At 45.2% G+C, this 19,894-nt stretch overlaps 1 protein-coding gene across 11 annotated transcripts in view; it reads right to left on the reverse strand.

The window, feature by feature from the left end:
- Positions 1–19,894, reverse strand: part of LOC142828014 (uncharacterized) — a 119,371-nt gene that overhangs the window by 88,592 nt on the left and 10,885 nt on the right. For 5 of the 11 annotated variants that reach the window (XR_012902912.1, XM_075925155.1, XM_075925154.1 and 2 more), the window contains exon 3: positions 1,416–1,464. The exons of 5 other annotated variants lie outside the window; for them this stretch is intronic. Coding sequence is in view for 4 of the 6 variants with exons in the window: in XM_075925155.1 (XP_075781270.1) it covers positions 1,416–1,464 (49 nt within the window). In the remaining 2 variants the exon portion in view is untranslated. Of the gene's footprint in view, positions 1–1,059; positions 1,111–1,415; positions 1,465–19,894 lie in introns of all 11 variants that reach the window. One more of the 11 variants, XR_012902910.1, reaches the window with a different exon arrangement.

Consider the following 19,894-nt stretch of genomic DNA (forward strand, 5'->3'; position numbering starts at 1 on the left):
CAGCTCCTTGTGTTGCTTCTCTGTCCGCTTTGGCTCTCTGATCACTGCAAGTCTGCTGCTCAACACAGGGTCTGCGCTCCTTGTGCTGTGTGTGCCTGGCTCTGTTGCTGCAGGACTGCCTCTCCCCACAGCTTGCTCTTCTTAGCTCTCTCTTCTTGCTCAGAGAGACCCAGAAAATCCCAGGTCCCACGGAGGCCGGGGTCTGGCCTCTTACTTTCCTCACTGGCCTGTCCAACCTGTCAATCAGGCCGAGCTGGAGTGTTGGCTGCTTTCCATTGTCTCTGGGGTCTGTCAGTCTCAGGGCCCTGATTTCTCATGGACCCTTCCCCTTTTGATATTGGGAGCTGGTGAACCAAAAACTCCCACAGAGTTTTAGTAAGGGGCTAACAGTCCCTTTACACAAGAACAAAAGGAGCAATTTCTTAGCTTACAGCCCTAAGCCTGTTTAGCGAACTACTTCTTATGTGACATCTTCATTAGTGGATGTCTGCAGCCATGGTAGCCTATTCTGCATGATCCTATGCTAATTTCTTTGTGGATTAATAGTCCGTGTGATCCACCCAGTATACCACATCATCCATCCTAGATCTTTTTTTTTCTGCTGCCAATACCTGCCCCCCTCCTCTCCAAGCCCATAAAATCTCTTAAAATGTGGCTTTACAAATCAGATCTTTCTTTTCATAAATTTCTGACTAGTGTTTGCCAAGTTCCTATAATCACCAAAAGTTTATTCAGAGCCAAGCTTTAGCAAACACCAGACCCAAAAGCTCTTTCTCTAGTTTTTTCCAGGATCACAATGTGCTTACAGGCTACTGCTTCTCTTTCTTGCTTTTCCGCTTTGTCTCTTCTAAGTTTTTGTGTTCTCCCGCCCCAAACACAAATAGTACTCACCAAAATACTATCACTTCAGTCACAATTCCTGGACAGGTTCACAACTCTTTTTTTGTTAGATATGGATTTGTGATTAATTTATCCTTACAGTTATGTTAATTGCAGAGTGAGTTCACATCCATCAATGTCAGTGAAGTTTTAACTCAACGTTAACAAGATTTCACCCACCTCACAGCAGTAACATCGTCCAGTCACATATTCAAAATGCACTTTGTTTTCCTGTTATGAATATAGATTCAAAGTGACATGACATGTACGGTACACAATGAAAGACAGCCAGTTTCTATCTGTGTTTAAATATTCTGGACACAGAACAAATTGTCCTAATAATCTAAAACCAATTCTGTGTAAAGATTACTGTTCCTAACAGGTGGGATTTCTCTTAAGAGATACCAAAGCAGATTTGATCCATCTCCTGCTAGTTTAGAGGGATCAGCATGCAAATAAACAACTTATTTGCTATCTCAAAACCTTTTATCCTCTGTGACTTCCAGACATGAAGGCAGATAAGAGAAATTACTTACCTTTGAAGATATCTTGAAGGATTCTTACTCCTGGGTCTTAGCTCCATAGCTAAAAAAATTGCAGGAAGAGCTAGCTTTTGTTGTTGTTTTTCTTTTGTTACTTAGAGGGTGGTAGCAGTAGTAATAGTGGCGGAACAGAGCACAAGCCATATCTCTATCTGGCCACAGAAAAATCTTACAGGTAAAAGAATAATAGGCTAGGTTCTAACATGAACATATTGCTGCTTTGCTCACAAAAAAATCTCCCAGTGTTCCAGATCTCATATTTTATTCTAGTTTATTGAATATATCACTTAAAGACAGAAGAATAAAAAGTTGATTCCAAGTTTGGAAAGGTGGCTGTGATACCACTAATTAAACTTGAAAAATTTCCCACTGGGCATATGTGCTAAAAGAACATTGGAGTCTATCAAGTTTTTTACAATGCAGTACTGTCAGCCATAAGCATTCAAAATTCAGAAGTCAGGCACCCAAAACACGAGATTTAAAAAATAATACTTTAAAAAAAATTGTCTTCTGTTTTTTGACCCATTAGTGTTAATGGAACTTTTAAAAAAAGGCAAAAAGCTGAGATTCTCATGTAAGCATGAGTCCAGGAGCAGGAGCTATAAGAAAATAATCAAATACTGGAAGACTTGCCAGACATTTTGAGAGCTGGCAACTCTGAAAATGAGATTAAAATTTAAGCCTTGGTTATTTGGAGTATCCAGCATATCATCTAAAATAGCTAGATTTGTTCAATGTTACTAGCAGGTCATATTTAAGAGCACAAATTCCTTGACTTTGGTCTTGTTTTCAGCAGATCATTGTGCCTCAATCTTGCATGTGAAGGAAAACCCTGTCTGTTACTGACAGTTCTTATCTCAGCCAGAAGGAATTGCAATTATATTTTTACAACTCTTAGTTTGTCAGAAATAAGAGCTCTATTAACATTCTTTTCCTAATGTAATGTAAGATGCTGGAAAAGTTTATAATTGTAAAAGGCTTACTTGTAATAAAATTATTTATATTACAAATCAAACACACTTCCACCCAATTCATAAGAATGATAGGAATTTATAAGGAATAAAAGAGTCTTGTTTGCAAATTCAGAAAAAATTATGTCTGCTCTGGTAAGTTAAACGGAGTATTTGACCAATTAGTGGGTTGTATAATGTTCCATAAATACAGATAGATAATAAAACAAAGAATATCTTATTGTCTTTATATAAACCTTTGGTACACCCTCATCTTGAATACTGCGTGCAGATATGGTTGCTTCATCTCAAAAGAGATTTATAGTATTGGAATTTTAAAAAGTACAGAAAAATGTCAGAAGCTGGAAATGGATGACAGGGCATCACTTGATGATTACCTGTACTGTTTATTCCTCTGAGGCACCTGGCCGTGGCCACTTGCAGAAGACAGAATACTGGGCCAGATGGACCTTTCCATCTTATGCTTATGTACCATGCTTATGTTCACATATGACATTGTTTTTTGTTCTTATGTGTATTGTTCATGTTCATGGACTAGAGTTGACATGACAGCAATTGATCTAAATTATGTCCCTTTAAAAAAACAACAAATAGTCTAGTAGCACCTTAAAGACTAACCAAACATATAAATGGTATCATGAGCTTGAAGTGGGCTGTACCCATGAAAGCTCAGAATACCATCTACATGTTTTGTTAGTCTTTAAGATCCTACTAGACTATTCATTTTTTTAAAGTTTTTCTAGTTACAGACTAACTCAGGGCTTATGAAGTTTATGTCCCTCTGAAGCTTATGTCCTTTAAGGTAGTTTAAGTAATCTGAGATAGGATTAATTTTCAAGTAGAATTCTGTATATTCATTTAGGCTGAAAAGGTAACGTACCTATAATTTATTATAGCCAGTTAAATATAGTTTCAATGTTTTTAGTATATAAAATCTGACATATCTACTATATATTTGAGAGAGTTTGTCTGTCTCTTTGTTCAAGAAGTCCCCCTAAACCAGTGTTTTTCAACCTTTTTTTTTATAAAGAACCCTTTAAAAAAATACCCCCTTTAAAAAAAATTGTAAGTACCCCAAGGACCTACAGTTTTCAGACACACAATTTTTTTTTCTACACTTGCAATACATTTGTTTAAAGAACTTAATCGCAGCCGGGCGGGTGATGAAATTTTGGGATGTAAAAAGTACAAAAATAATAAAGCATGGTAAAACTTAAAACAAAAATTCAGTTTTCTCCCAATTTCAGTTGTATTGATGTACCCTCCGCCAGACTTCTCTCAAGTACCCCTGAGGATACTCGTACCACTGATTGAGAAACACTAGCCTAAACAATATGAGCTAGGACCACCAAATTCAGAGGACAGCTTCCTCTTGTTCCAATTTAAAACAAAGTCGGGGTTTGGTTGTGCCGGGAAAATGGGACTGTTTTCCATTACATGAAAAGGGAAGGGCAGAGAGGAAGTGTGCAATACTCACAGTGACCACTGGGGGCAGCTAGCGCAGCAGAGAGCTATACTGCAGTGTGACCAGTGGGGACAGCTGCACCAGTAAGAGAGTGGCCTGCTGGGGATGGGACTCATCATCTTGCCTGCCGCCAGACTGAGTAAGTAGCCTCCCACCCCAAACCCTTCCCCTCCACCCTAGGCCACAGTGCTGGAAGGGAGCCAGGGGAGAGGAAAGACTCTACTGGCTGGAGGGGAGGAGAGTTGGGGGGGGGGGGCAGAAAAGGCCACACCGGCTGCAGGGGGCAGGAGGGAGAAAGTCCTGCCAGATGAGACTCCCACCCTGAGCCCCTCCTCAACCTCCTACTCTGACTCCTTCATCCCCTACACCACCAGCCTCCCACGCTGCCCTCCACACCACTAACCTCCCTCCCCACTCTGGCCAGCACCCCCTTGACTCCTGCACCACTAGCCCCCTGCCATGAAGGACCCAGGCAATGCTGGGTAAATCTTCTAGTAAAGCCATAAAGAAAAGAGACAGAATCACCAGGTAGGCAAAAGAGGCTGGCTGGTAGCGTGCTCTCCAGTCCCTGTCCAGGACTGCTCCCAGCCCCAAACCTCCCACCCTCAAGTGCCCTTTAGGGAATGTGGATGGCTGAAGCACCTCACCCCTCGATTCCTACAGGGCCATTGCTTACTATTTCCCTTCCTCAGGAAGCGAGGGGAAAGTGAAAAGTCTGCTGCATTCCTTGTGTTGGCTGGGAAGCACAGGGGGCAGACAAACCTGGACCTGCTCCAAGCACCCTTCCCCCTACTGTGCCCGCTGGAAGTGCAGTGGTCATGGAAAGATGTTTCTCACCTAGCCCCCAAACTGCTGTGTAGAGAGAGTGTCTGGGTAGTTCTCTCTCTCTGGGGCAGCCTGCATACTCAACCCAGACTGCATACCCAACATTGCCCCACCGTATAGCAATGATTCAAATGAAGCAGGCACATTTTCATTTTATTTTTCAAAAACAAAAATTAATTGAGTTAAGGATCTGAGCAATGCTGGATAAATCTTCTAATACTATATATCAAACAAACAATTACACTTGCTACTTTGAAGTACCTTTTATTTGAGGATCACAACCTATTTCACAAACTGTAAGCCTTATCATACCAGTGTAAATTAGGCACATATTATTATCCCCATAATGGAAATGGAGATTGAAAGAGATTAAACGATTTGCCCAAGTTCATGCTAGCCAGTGGCAAAGCATTTTTATCCACACAATAACTTAAGGCAAGGAAATCCTTCGATTAGTTATCATTAGCATAATTTAACCTCATTTTGAGTTTCAGTACATTACCAAAGAAACATGACAATAGCTACCTGGAATCATATTCTCCTCAACATCATCAACTCCCCTTTGTTTTCAGATATTAACATCTACAGTACCCACTAATTCCTCTAAATCAGCCAAATGCACTTAACTTAGATTCTCACTGACACATGTAATTTTACTTTAAAATCACTACTGTATTATAACCTTCTAGAGAAATAGGATAGTTTTTTTCTGTTCATTAACTTCTAATCTACAGTGTAGCCTTTTATAATAACCTCAATAGTAGACAGCAAGATTGCAAGAAAGTGATGTCATGAACCCACTCATGTTTTAATGAGCAACAATTTAAAAAGATCACCCATTGTGATGTTACATTATCTTATGATGATATTTTACTAATTATTTTAAAATAACTTCTGGAATTCACACGAACTAAAAGGCCCAATTCTGAAGTCCTTACTCAAGCAACATTCCCATTGTGTTCTTAATGGCAGTTTGCCTGAGTAGAAATTGAGTTAGTAACTTATACTGGACCTTACAGAGAGCTAAAAGCAAATAAGATGATAGCATGAAGCCTGGTTCTGTCCTGTCTTGTTTCTGATGTAGCCATTTACACCTGTGTAAACAGAGGCTAAAATTCTATGGTTCTCTCTTGATAGGATTTTGCACCCACTTTTCATACCTATAAATGACTAACGAAAGAGCAAGGCAGTGGAATATCAGGCCCATGGATTAAAGTATATCATAACTCAGAATATTATCAAATCAGTCACTTGACTCTATTACAGAAATGTAGAATTCAGCTTGTATTGAGCCAGATGCTACTCTTCCTTCCTCTTAGCACAAAGAGCAGGGCAGCCAACCTCTTTAGTGCTTAAGAGAGCAGAAAGGGTGACACACCAAATCCATGCATGTCATCCTCAAGAGAGCATGATCTGTTGGCTAACATGCACATATGAATTTCTAGTTGCTTAGAATGTATGATGCAGCAAACAGCATCTAAGTCAACCAGGAATCCCACTGCTCCTCTTTAGAGCAATGGTCCACAAACTCCTAATTTCTAATCTCAGCTCTGAACAATGTTCTGTGTGATCTTGGTCAAGCCAGCTAATCATTCTCTTCCTCAGTTTTCCCACCTATAAAATAGAGGAAGAGGAAGAGGAAATAACTTTTTTGAGAACCTTACTATGAAAGGAGAGACTGAAAATCTATAGCCAAAGTAAGTCAATCGATCTATGTACATTTAAGCTTGCTGAGGAACTTGTCCCAAAGATATACCAGAAATTAAACTGTGATTGGAAGAAGATTTGATAAAAATATAGCAATACGGTGGGTGACTAGCTTCAGTTTGAATCATGGTATGATACTACTTTAAGGATTGTACGCACTGCAAGCTTTTCCCAGAAGATATCTTCCAGAAAAGCTTATTTTGAACTAGAACATCTACACAAAAAAAGCGCAAAGAAATAGCAATTTGCTATTTCGAAAGATAGCATCCACACCGATTGGATGCTATCTCGCATTTAAGGCCACCTGGAAACAGTTCAGGCAGGGCATTATGTCAGCAGTTGCTTCCTGGAGCTGCAGCTTAAGGCTGAGACGTGTGCTTAAAGGGACTTCCCTGGACAGCCATTTCTCAGGTTCTTCTGTTTGCTTGCCTACTTCTCTGAGGGACAGCAAAGCTTTTGCACTGTGTGCCCTGCTTTTGGACACCACAGCATACCCTGTTGTGGAGCCAGAGCTGTCTCTGGGCACACAATTGCCCCACACTGCTGTGCTGCAGTTTATGCAGCAGCTTCTGTGGGCTGCCTTCATGGCCCTGCATGAGCTCAACCCTGAGCTCATTGTTGAAAACCTCTGCCTCTGTGAAGGAGCGATGCACTTGCAACCCATGGTGGAGCAACGCTTCTGGAGGCTGGATACCAGTTCTGACTGGTGGGACCGGCTAGTGATGGAGCGGTGGGACAACCAGCAGTGACTCCAAAACTTCTGCACGAGGAAGGAGACATTCCTGGAGCTATGTACCTGGCTCACTCTTGCCCTCAAACAACAGAACACCAAGATATGACCAGCCATCCCCCTGGAGAAGCGTGTTGCCATCACTGTCTGGAAGCTCTCCACATCTGACAGTTACCGATCCGTAGGCAACCAGTTTGGCATGGGGAAGTTGACCACTGTGCATTGCGGGGGACGTGGCCTACCCCCTCATGTCATGGCTGATGAAGCCCTATACCAGCCGCCTTGATACAAGGAAGGACCGCTTCAATGGCTGCCTAGGCAGGGCCCACATGCAAGCTGAATGCCCCTTTAGCTGCTTGAAGGCGAGGTTCAGGTGCCTCCTGACCCACCTGGATGTGGGGGAGCAGAACATCCTTCAGGTGATATCTGCTTGTTGTGTGCTCCACAACATCATGGAGTGGAAGGAGGAGGCCTTGCTTTCAGGGTGGGGTGTAGAGGTTAGCCAGGAGGGATGGATCATTGAGCAGCCATGCACAGCTGCCATCTGGCAGGCCCATCAGGTGGGGGTGTACATTCGAGAGGCTCAGAGGAAGAGTTTCTCTCAAGGACCCTATTAATTCTCCCCAGGGCCTCACCACTAGGGGCCTGTGCCTTGCCCCCCTATGCCTTTCCCACCACAACCCCTCCCTTCCCCCCTCCACCTCTCTTCCCTGAAGACACAAAAACAACTGTTTTGTATTGAAAAAAAGAACTGTTTGCTTATTTGTTTGGGATAGAAGTAACTGGGGAGAAAGGGGGCTCAGAACCTGAAAATGGGAAGAAGGGAGGGGGCTGAGAACCTTTGAGAGGAGAGGAGAGGAGAGGAGAGGAGAGGAGAGGAGAGGAGAGGAGAGGCTCAGGACCGGGGTTGAGTGTGACATGTGGCTTGGGTGCTTCCTTTGCATCATGTGCGGGGACCTCTGCAACCTCGGGAGTGGGGGGATCCAGGGAGGACAGGCAGGATGGGGGCTGGAACGGGGTCAGGCATGGGTGGGGGAGTGGGATCAGGCACAGGAGGGGGAGCAGGGACTTGGGCAGGGACTGGGAATGGAACAGGAGTAGGGACTGGACCTGGTGTCAGGTAGGTCAGGAGCTCCCAGACAGTCGCACACGTTGCGTCCCTGCTGAAGAAGCTCAGTCCACATCTAAGCCTGCCACTGCACATCATCCCAGACCTCCTGGGCCAGTGTCTGCTGCACATCCTCCAAAATGGAGATGTGCTCCCTCATGAGGTTCTCCTGGATTCTCTGGTGCCTGTGGCTCCCCCTGGGTTGGGCAGCTGGCTTGGGTGGTATCAAACACCCCACAGTCATGGCTGTCCCGGCTAGGGAGATTAAAGAGAGGTGCTCAGTCATCCCTGGAGACACTGTCCCTGAAGCCTTGCCCTCATCTGTGAACAGAGAGCAACAGTTCTCGGGTCAGAGAATGGTGATGTCCCAGGAACAAGGCCATGTGTGGCTTGGACAGCAGGCCCTGCCTTACAGGGGCACAGCGGTCCCCAGGGGACCATGCTTCCTGCTCCCCCTCATGTCCCATGGACAAGCAGGCTAGGGAAATGGCCAGCCACATTGGGATCCTATGGCTGGGGGGAGGGACCTCGAGTTGCCTGGGCTTCCATCGGTGCCGCACACACTCCTGAGCCTGGCAGTGCTGTCCCCGGGAGAGGGTGCTGCCTTGAGTGTGCAGGCATGCCCATGTGCTTTGTGCAGTACTCCAGAGTCTGTGTGCAGCCATGTGTGTGTCTCAATCCCCAGCCTCCTTCCAGCACTGGTTCGTGGTAGGAGGGTGTTCCCCCGCAAAGGTCAGAAGCATGGGTGGCCTCTCCAGACCCTGTGAGCAGGAGCCCAGGGATGCTCCGGTGCTTCCTGCTAGGGCTGCATGGCACAATGGGCAGGCTGAGGCCGAGCGACGATCGCACCCCAGTCCCACAGCACCCATTAACCCCACCCTATGTGTGTGAAAAACTAAGACCACTCACCTGATGACCCCTCCCCAGCCTCAGAGGATGCCTGGGACACATCCAGTTTGTGGGGTACTGGCTCCAGGATGATGATGATCACTGTGCTCACCATTTTGTCCTCCTCCTCTTCGTGGGCTGGGACCCCCAGGTGGACAATGACGGGCATCTCCAGCCCCAAGTCCACCACCAGGAGTGGGGAAGGGGCTGCATCGCCTCCCAGCATGCAATTCAGGAAATCAAAATAGGGGTAGGAGTGGGGTCTGGAGCATGAACTGTGCTCCCTCACCCTGGCATAGGCCTGCTGGAGCTCTTTTATCTTGCTCCAGAACTGCTCCAGGGTCCTGGTGTGGCCCTTTGTGGCCAGGCTCTCAGCCATCAGACCATAGATATCGGCATTGCACTGTCTGGAGCAGAGATTCTGGAGGTTCTCCTTATTGCCCCATACCTTGAGGAAGGCCAGGATCATTGCCCCAGACCAGGATGGCGCACATCTTTTGCAGCCCCAGCAGGCTCCTGGGAGCTCTGTGCATACTCCCTGGTACAGGCAGGGGAGCTTGGGGGGCTTGTGGCTGGGACATGGTGCCCAGACATCAGGCACTGGCAGCTGCACTGTGGCTGGAGACTCTGAGGGCTAGCTTCCTGCCACAAGCCCTGTCCCCTGTGTCTGCAACTTTAAGTGCTCCAGGGGAACAGGAACTATAGTGTTTCAATGAGTGTGGATGGAATGGCCAGCAGGGCACCTGTGGGATTTCCTGGAGGCCTCTTTTTTTGATAAAACTCCCTATTCCGCATCTACACATGCCCTCTTTTGAAAAAGCTTTATTGGAAAAGGCCTTATTCCTTGTGGAAGGAGGTCCGTTATTTTGACTTTCTTTCAAAACAACGCAATTGCAGTGTGGACGCTAGTATTTTTTCTGGAATAAGGGCCACTATTCCAGAAAAACGGTGGAGTGTAGACACACTCTAATTGGTTAAACAGAATCTTATTTGAGAATAGTTACAGCCTATCTAAATATAAACCATTTAAAAATCAGTACAAGCTCATTTGTATAATTATATTATACATGTTTTGTCCAGCTTGTATGCATGGGATCAAATAGAGTTTAAATAAAGTTCAGAAACAGTGTTTTAGTCCCCTACTTAGACAGCATGCCAAACTCAGTTTTAAACTCGTGAACAATGGCTGGGTTAAGCTATGTTTAAACCAAATTAACCAGAACTGTCCTTTAAAGAAGGTTTGGATCTGCCAAGTTTAGCTGGAACTTTAAGTTTGAAATATGACCTTTTTCTACTGCTGGGAAAGGGATTGTCATTTGTCTGCAATGTAAATAAAATCACAGAAATAAGTCTTGTGGTATTTGAATTTCCAGTCAAATAAAGAAATACTCAAGAAAATTTTGACATGCAAATGACAATATGGCTAGGTAAAATTTAGCAGTTACATATAAAGAATATTAACAGAATGTACAGTTATCATGCCGTTCATGTTTCAGTGAATTCTTTAAAAAAATGCACAAGAGACTATTAGTCCTATGAAATACCTATACAGTGAAAAGCTTGCAGACAGAAAAAATATCAATTCATAAGTTTGAACATACATTGGTAGGTTGATAATTTCTAATCAGAAAGAACAAGTACTCAAAGTTTTTTTATGGTGCATTGAAAATGCAAAGAATATAAACAAAAGACACCATAACATATACTGTATTCTCTCTCATACCCTTGAGAGGAGTCTACACAACAGTGAAGCCTATGTGTGTATATAAAATAGGAAAAGTCTTTGAACTGGACTCAGTCTTCTTATTTATGAATCCTGTCAATTTGTGCTATAGAAAAATTTGCAAAGATTTCACAATATCAGATCTGAGGATATGTCTACACTTGCAGCCTAATTCGAAATAGGGCTGCAAATGTAGGCATTTGAAATTGCAAATCAAGCCCGGGATTTAAATATCCTGCGCTTGATTTGCATCTTTCCGGCCAGGCGCCATTTTTTGAAATTTACAAGTCCGGAATAACTGCCTGCATCTACATGCGGCAGTGAAATGGGCGTTCGAAATAAAGCCCTATTTCGAACTACATGTTAAACCTCATTGCATGAGGAATAACAGGTAGTTCGAAATAGGGCTTTTTTTCGAATGCCCGTTTCATTGCTGCGTGTAGACATGGGCAGTTATTCCAGGCTTGTAAATTTCAAAAAATGGCGTCCAGCCAGGAAGATGCAAATTAAGTGCGGGATATTTAAATTGCTTGATTTGCAATTTCAAATGCCTACATTTGCAGCTGTATTTCGAATTAGGCTGCAAGTGTAGACATACCCTGATAAATGACTATGTAGAACTATCAACATGGGCAGGAGGAACAAATACTATACAAATAAAAGAGGACAAGGTGGTAATACAGGCCTGTACCAAGGAATATGTGTGTGTGCGCGCGCTTGCTTTTGTAAATGTGGACCACAATTTTTTTTTAAATATAAAGGAGTTCAAAATTGTCATGCAATGAATGTGTATAAGAGAGGTTAATGAAAAATATTAGTGGAAACAGTGATTTGGTAAATGATTTTGTTACAGCATAGTAGAAGTTTATACAGTAATAAATGTTATATAGAAATTACCTTCTGGGATCATGGCAGGCAGTGCAGCCTCCATGGCACCCTGCTCTTTCGGGTGCCTCTTCCTGCTGCTGCTCTGCCTGCTTGGTGAGTCGAGCACCTGGTGAGTGCAGGGGGGCAGGCTTCCAGACAGTGGGGCCAGGCCCAGGCTGCTCCTGGTGGGTGGCAGGGAGCCATTCCCCTGGCTCTGCCATGCTGCCACTAGCTCTGCCCACCCATCTCTCCACAACAAAGCACTCTCCCATTCTGCTAACACGGTGGTTTTCAAATTTTTTGGCCTATGGCCCACTTGGCTCAATGCAAACCTTTCTGTAGACTACCAGTTGCCAATGGAAACTTACCATTAATTACATAATTACACCAGTTTGCTAGTGTTGCAGCTAGGGAGATCAGTTTAATTTAACCAGTAAGAAAGAAAATATTAATTTAAATTATTAAACAGACTAAGCACTTTAATTTTCTCATGTTAGTTTATAAAGTTTCATTTTAAATAAAGAAAAATATGAATGTATGCCCAACTCAAAAGGTTCCCATGTTTTCTTTATGATGAAGTGGGGAACAGTTTTTGGGTTAGGGGGCCACTGACCCACAGAAAAATCAGTTGGGGACCACACAAGTGAGAAGAAGAAAAAAAAATATCCTCCAAAAACCACCAACCCCTAACTGAGACACTTCACTCCTCTGGTGCTCCAGCCCCACCAGGGGAGGAAGAGGGACAGGGAGGACTGAGGTTCAGGGCTTCCCATAGGCCAGTTTTACTCTTCTAAGGTTCCAAGGCTAGTGGATTTTGTGGACCTCCCTCGGTTCTGGGGTTAGGACAAAAATGGGGGTTCAGTGTGCGGGACAGGGCTGCCAGTGAGAGGATTGGGTGTGCAGGATCTGGGAGGGGGTGGGGTGCGAGGTCTGGATGGCAAGAAGGGTGCAGGAGCTGACTGAGGGTAGAGTGTCTGGCTGGAGGGAAGGGGGGAGGCAAGAGCAAAGGAAGGTGCAGTATGTGGCCAGGAGGGAGGATGACTGAGCGGACTGGGGGTAGGGTGTCTGGCCAGATGGGAGGGTGCAACAGCAGGCTGGAAGTGCTAGTCTCTGCAGGATGGTTTTTCTTGAGGGAGCTGGGAGTGAGGGGGTTTGGGCATGAGGGAATGGGGGACACTTACTTGTCTTTGTACCCTGCGCCAGTCCCAGACACTGCTTCCTGCTGCTCCCATTGGCCGGATTCTACTGGCACACCAGTGCTGGCTTCCCACTGTGTGATCTGGCTTGCTGGGAAGAAGCTTTCCTCCTCCCCTTCCCCTAGCTGGAGGGGGGGGGGGGAAGGGGGCACTTCTTCCCGTTAGCTGGATCTTGCAGTGAAGCTCGGAGCTTTCACTTCCCCGCTCAGTGGGAAGCTGGCGCCAGCACTCCAACTGCATGGAGGAGGAGGGAGGGAGAGGCTGCAATACCAGCACAGTCTCCCCATTGCGGAGGGTGAGGAGGGGAGCTAAGCTTGGGCCGCAGACTACCAGGAAGGTAGCTGCAGAGCCCCCTCATGCAGATTTGGGGAACAATAGGAGAATGTATTCACACACTTCTACATATGGGTTTGTAATATTTCTCAAAATATTGTTCTCAATTAACAGAGTCAGTAGTAGAACACAGCTTCAGAAGGGAGATTAATCTATGTTTATATGAGGAAAGACAAGATCTCTATACAACAGTCTATTTTGGGGGGCTGTAATGTTGAAGTCACTGGTAGATCTGACTATCTCAAGAATTGATAGAAGTCCTGCTATGTTAGAATCATACAGCTTGAAGAGACCTCAGGAGGTCATCAAGTCCAGCCCCTGCCCAATGTAGGACCAATCCCAACTAAATCATCCCAGCCAGGGCTTTGTTAAGCCAAGATTTAAAAACCTCTAGGGATGGAGATTCCACTACTTCCCTAGGTAACCCATTCCAGTGTTTCACCACCCTCCTAGGGAAATAGTTTTTCCTAATCTCCAACCCAGACCTTCCCCACTGTAACTTGAGACCATTGCTCCTTGTTCTGCCATCCGTCAGTACTGTGAACAACCTTTCCCCATCCTCTCTGGAACTTCAGGAAGTTGAAGGCTGCTATCAAATCCCCCCTCACTCTTCTCTTCTGCTGACTAAACAAACCCAAATCCCTCAGCCTCAAGGTCATGTGCTCCAGCCCCCTAATCATTTTGGTTGCCCACCTTTCTATAGTGGGGGGCCCAGAACTGGACACAATACTCCAGATGTGGCCTCACCAGAGCCGAATAAAGGGGAATAATCACTTCTCTAGGTCTGCTGGCGATGCTCCTCCTAATGCAACCTAATATGCCATTAGCCTTCTTGGTTACAAGGGCACACTGTTGACTCATATCCAGCTTCTCATCCACTGTAATCCCCAGGTCCTTTTCTGCAGAACTGTTACTTAGCCATTCGGTCCCCAGTCTGTAAGGGTACATCTAGATTACATGACTTTTTCGAAAGACTCTTTTGAAAGAGGCTTTTTTGAAAGAGAGAGTCTAGATAGCACTAAGCGGATCAAAAAAATGATCCGCTTTTTTGGGGGGGGAAAAAAAGCAGCGTCCAGACTGCCTGGACGCTCTGTCGAAAAAAGAGCACCTGGAACCAATTCTGGCAGGGTATGGGGGCAGCCTTTACTTCTGGGTGCTGCTGCCTGCCCTTTGCAGAGAAGTGCGCTTAAAGGGATCCCCCTCGACAGCCATTTCTTTGCTGCTGCTTCTGGCTTGCCTACATCAGAGAGGGACAGCAAAGCGGCTGCAGTGCTTGCTCTGGTTGCCCTGCTTTCTGGGACACCACGGCAGTTTGGTTTTTGGTTGGTTTTTCTGCTTTTCATCCTTTTTTTAATATGGAGCTGGAGCTGCTCCTGGGCAGGCGATGGCCCCACACAGCCATGCTGCAAATTCTGGTGCACCTTCATGACACCATCATGATGCTCATAGGCCATCTGGACTCAGAACCCAGCTTTGAGCCCCTCGTCCAGGCTACAGCACGACTGGCCTTGCCACTGAACTTATTCCTGGAGAGGCAATTTTGCAGGCTGGACACCAGTTCAGACTGGTGGGACTGGCTCGTTTTGGAGAGGTAGGTTGACCAGGCTTGGTTCTGAAACTACCGTATGTTGAAGTCCACATTCCAGGAGCTGTGTGTCTGGCTTGCCTCTGCCATACAACGCCAGGACACCCGCTTACAGCCCGCCATTCCCCTGGAGAAGCTGGCCACCCCCAACAGCTACCCAGATCCTTTTCTGCAGAACTGCTACTTACAATCTGGGGACTGAATGGCTAACAATGCTTGGGATTCTTCCGACCTAAGTGCAGGACTCTAAACTTGTCCTTGTTGAACCTCATCAGATTTCCTTTGGCTCAATCCTCTAATCTGTCCAGGTCACTCTGGACCCTATCCCTGCCCTCCAGAATATCTACCTCTCCCCCTAGCTTAGTGTCATCTGCAAACTTCCTGAGGGTACAATCCATCCCCTCATCCAGGTCATTAATAAAGATGCTGAACAAAACCAGTCCGAGAACAGATTTTTGCGGCACTCCGCTACAAACCGACTGCCAACCTGGTATCGATCTGTTGATCACTACCTGTTGGGCCGACAGTCTAGCCAGCTTTCTATCCATCTTACAGTCCATTTATCCAATCCATACTTCCTTAACTTGCTGGCAAGAATACTGTGGGAGACCATATTAAAAGCTTTGCTAAAGTCTAGGTATATCACATCCACTGACTTTCCCATATCCACAGAGCCAGTTACCTCATCATAGAAGCTAACCAGATTGGTCACACATGACTTGCCCTTGGTGAATCCATGTTGACTATTCCTGATCACTTTCCCCTCTTCCAAGGGCTACAAAATGGATTCCTTGAGGATCCCCTCCATGATTTTTCCGGGGACTGAGGTAAGGCTGACTGGTCTGTAGTTCCCTAGATTGTCCTTCTTCCCTTTTTTAAAGATAGGCACCTCGCCTTTTTCCAATCATCTGGCATCTCTCCCGATCTCCAGGAGTTTTCAAAGATAATGGCCAAAGGCTCTGCAATGATATTGGCTAGCTCCCTCAGTACCCTCGGATGCATTAAACCCGGCTATGTCTAGCTTTTCTAAATAGTTTCTAACTGTTCTTTCTCCACCAAGGGCTGCCCACCTCCTTCCCATACTGTGTTGCCTAGTGCAGTTGTCTGGGAGCTGACCTTGTCTGTGAAGACAGAGACAAAGAAAGCTTCAGGTTTCCCCACATCATGTCACTAGGTTACCTCCCTCATCCAGTAATGGCCCCACACCCTCTCTGATCACCCTCTTCTTGCTAACATGCCCGTAGAAACCTTTCCTGTTACCCTTCAACCCTTGCTAGCCGCAATTCCAATTGCGCTTTCGCCTTCCTAATAACTTCCCTGAATTCTCAATCAATATATTTATACTCCTCCCTAGTCATCTGTCCAAGTTTCCACTTCTTTTAAGCTTCCTTTTTGTGTTTAAGTTCACCAAGGATTTCCCCCAAAAGCCAATCTGGTCACCTACCATATTTGCTTTTCTTACTGCACATTGAGATGGTTTCTTCCTGTGCCTTTAATAAGGCTTCTTGTAAAATACTGCCAGCTCTCCTGGATTCCTTTCCCCTTCGTGTTAGCATCCCAGGGAATCCTGCCCATCAGTTCTCTGAGGGAGTCAAACTCCGTTCTTCTGAAGTCCAGGGTGTGTATTTTGCTACTCTCCTTTCTTCCTTTGGTCAGGATCCTGAAATCTACTCTTTCATGATCACTGCTTCCCACATGGTCACCCACCTCTACTTCTCCTACTACTTTCTCCCTGTTTGTGAGCAGCAGCTCAAGCTGTGCATGGCCCCTGGTCGGTTCCTTTCAGCACTTGTACCAAGAAGTTATCCCCAAGTTAGGATGTATTTTGAAAGAATATATGACCTCTTTCTATGTTATTTTTCACCTACCATACACCAAATGCCAGCTGAGATACACCAATGCTTCTATTATGATATGGATTGCAACCAGCATGCAAAAATTTATTTAATTTACATCACAGTGTATCCAAGAAAACAATCACATTTTTACTTGATACTAGAATGAAAGATATGAAACAGTTGACAATATAGTATGGGTCAGATTATGCCTTGCTACTTCACAGATGCATAAAGGATGGCATAAGATCCTCTTTTTGCATTACTGTCCAGCAGTGAGGTGCAGTGGGAGGCTCTGTGCTCCAAGAGGCCCTTCAGATCTTTCTGGAACATGACATCCCAAAAGCAGTGAGAAGGAGATGGAATCATTCTTGACTAGCAGAGCAGGCTGTGAATATGGTGGAACTATGCTACCATACATGCAGGACAGTATATAAAACAATTATAAAAACATAATTGAACCCTGAATCAAGGTATCTGAGAAGACCATTGACCCTTCAGGCCAGATAGTCTGCTTCCTGGTCAATACCTGATGCTTCAGGGGAAAGAGGTTTCCATCTTGTCAAGTGTGCAATGATGTATCATGGAGATGTAATGCAACAAAAGTCCTTTGAGTATTTTAGGACTACCATGTAGACAAAGCCACTGTACAATCCATATCACACTTTATATGCCACCCAGTCCATGACAGGACAGTGTATTTGGTGATCATGTAATTAATTAAACATTCATCCAGAATGGTTGCATTGAATAAATCTGCCAGGTTTTTGTCTTAATATTGAATCTTATGGTATTATTTCAAGGGCCCAATGCATAAAATACCTTACACCAAACTTTGCAAGAAATCAGCATGTGCTTGATAGCATAAACATTGAAATAGCATAGCATAAAGAAAATATTTTATACCATTTAACTGACACTCAGCTGACTTGTAGGAAAATCAGAGTCAACATACAATGCAAAATTAAAGTAAAAGAACAAAGATTTATTAAAATTAAGATGCTGGTAAATGATGGGATAATGTAAGCAGTTATCCACTTCTGAGTTGATAGCTAATGAGAGTGGTGTTGGTGTACGAGTCCTGCTAGATTTCTGTTTCAATTCCAAGTCAACAGTGAAAAACTGTTTTTACCATATGATGAATGTTTGGTGGTGTATATGGAATACATTCTTTGCCTCAATCCAGTTTTAATCCTAATGGGCAAGTATATAAAAAACCCCACTCCTACACCACTTTGGTTATAATTGGCAACCTGCTGGCAGCAAGGCCAAGGTTTGAATGGGCACAGAGACTGAGTCGCTCTAGAATGGGTATTTTCAGAACAGCATTGAGGCATATTGGACACAATCCATATCACACATATGTGAATTTGTGCTACTGTCGTCTACCTGTTCTATGGATAAACAGGACATCATCACACTGGTGTCAGAGTGGGATCCAGTGTGACGGCGCGTTGGGATTTCCCTGTCTCCTGCACCCTCATAGTGGCACGAGCAGACCAGCCAGTAGAATAGAGGGAGTTTATTGTTTCTCCAGAATACAGCACAGCACAGATGTAATCTGGTTACAGGGCAGGCCTAGGGTGCCTCAGCCCCCCTTGAGATGGGGGAGACTGGGCTCCTAAATTCTAGCCCCTTCCTTAGGCTGTCTCCTCCATGATCCCAGACAGCGACTAACTAACCATCCCTTCCAGCCTTGCTCCCCAGCCAGGAGCCGCATTCCACTTTCCTTTGTTCCTCTCTCTGGGAGGTAACCGGTAGAACAGGTTACCTCCCTGTCCCATCAGCTACTCGGCTGGGCCGTGGTACAGACAGCAGCCAGTAAGCGTCTCCCACAGCCCAAGCCTAGCAACCAGCAAGGTACCCACACTACATCACAGTTCCAAATGCAGATTCCTGCAGCACAACAGTCGTTTCTACACTTGACCCCCATCTTTTAAGTGGAGTACCCGGCAATGTTTTCATAGTGATCTAACAACCTATCCTTTTGTTATTCTTAATCAACCTGATCCTCCCTCTTTTTATAACAAACTCCCTACCCCAAAGGCAAAGCTGCAAACAGTCCAAACTGTTGCATTTAAGAACTGCCTCTGGAGTCAGGGCATGCATATGGTGGCCATAGTTTCTGAACCAAAATTAGGGACACATTAGCCATGCCCTCTGATCCCCATTAGCCACACCTCCTGATCCCTGTTAGCCACACTTCCTGCCTGAAGAAGTCCCATCCCTGCAGGTAGTACTCCCAGGGTCAAGATGGACACATGACTAGAAGTAAAAGGTGTCATGTGACCCCTCTAAGAACTCCTCCCACATCCTCCTACTAATGGGGATGGGCTTAGCCCCCACAGAACTCCCCATGCAACTATCCTGCAATTGCATTAACCCAATTTGTACTGAATTAACTCAGGGGGAGAGGCTGGGAGAAGTGTTCCCTCTAAGATTTTCCTCCCATGAACGGAGTGAATTTTGTGTTGTGCACCAGTATTGAGTTCATGTGGCTTGTTCGAATGTGTGTCACTGTAGCATCCAAGTTATTAATAAATATCTTATAAACCTCTCCCTTTTCCCTCTGCTGCCATGTCTCCCACCCACCCCTCACCCCATCTGCTCCCCTGGTGCCTGCTGTCCCCTACCCTTCACCCTCCTCTGCTGTCCTGGCTCCTGCCCTTCTAACTCCCGTCAGCCCTTTGGGGACCGGCACCATGGAGAGGGAGGGAGAGCAGGCTGCTGCACCCTGCAAGGAGCTTGCTTCTTCCCACAAGCTGGTGTCTACTTCAAGTAGTGAAATGTCCAGAAAAATCGGGACAATGTCAGCATCGGCATGCACCTTTAAGCAGACCTCAAGCATGAAATCCAGGGGTTCAAACTCAGGAGGGGGGCTACTGCCCCTCCTAGCCCTGCATAAATGACACCCCTGGAGCAGTCCTGAGGCACCTTATAGTCGAACAAATATATATATATAGTATCACGAGCATTTGTGGGAAAAACCCACTTATTCAGATGAGCTTGATATATACAGATATATATTTGTTAGTCGCCAACATGACACAGAACTACCTGTTATATTCTCCAGTACTGTCAAGCCAACTCTTTTTTACGAGAACTAAAAAACATTACAATTGTTTAAAACAGAGATCTGTTTTTAAGCTCAGAAACTGCAGGCTGGGGTGCTCAATACATTTTTTTTTTTTATAATGGATGGTCTCTTACATATTAGAGAAGTTGGTTCTCAGTGGCTGG

The sequence above is a fragment of the Pelodiscus sinensis genome, chromosome 3 (assembly GCF_049634645.1).
Source record: "Pelodiscus sinensis isolate JC-2024 chromosome 3, ASM4963464v1, whole genome shotgun sequence".
Classification (NCBI taxonomy): Eukaryota; Metazoa; Chordata; order Testudines; family Trionychidae; genus Pelodiscus; species Pelodiscus sinensis.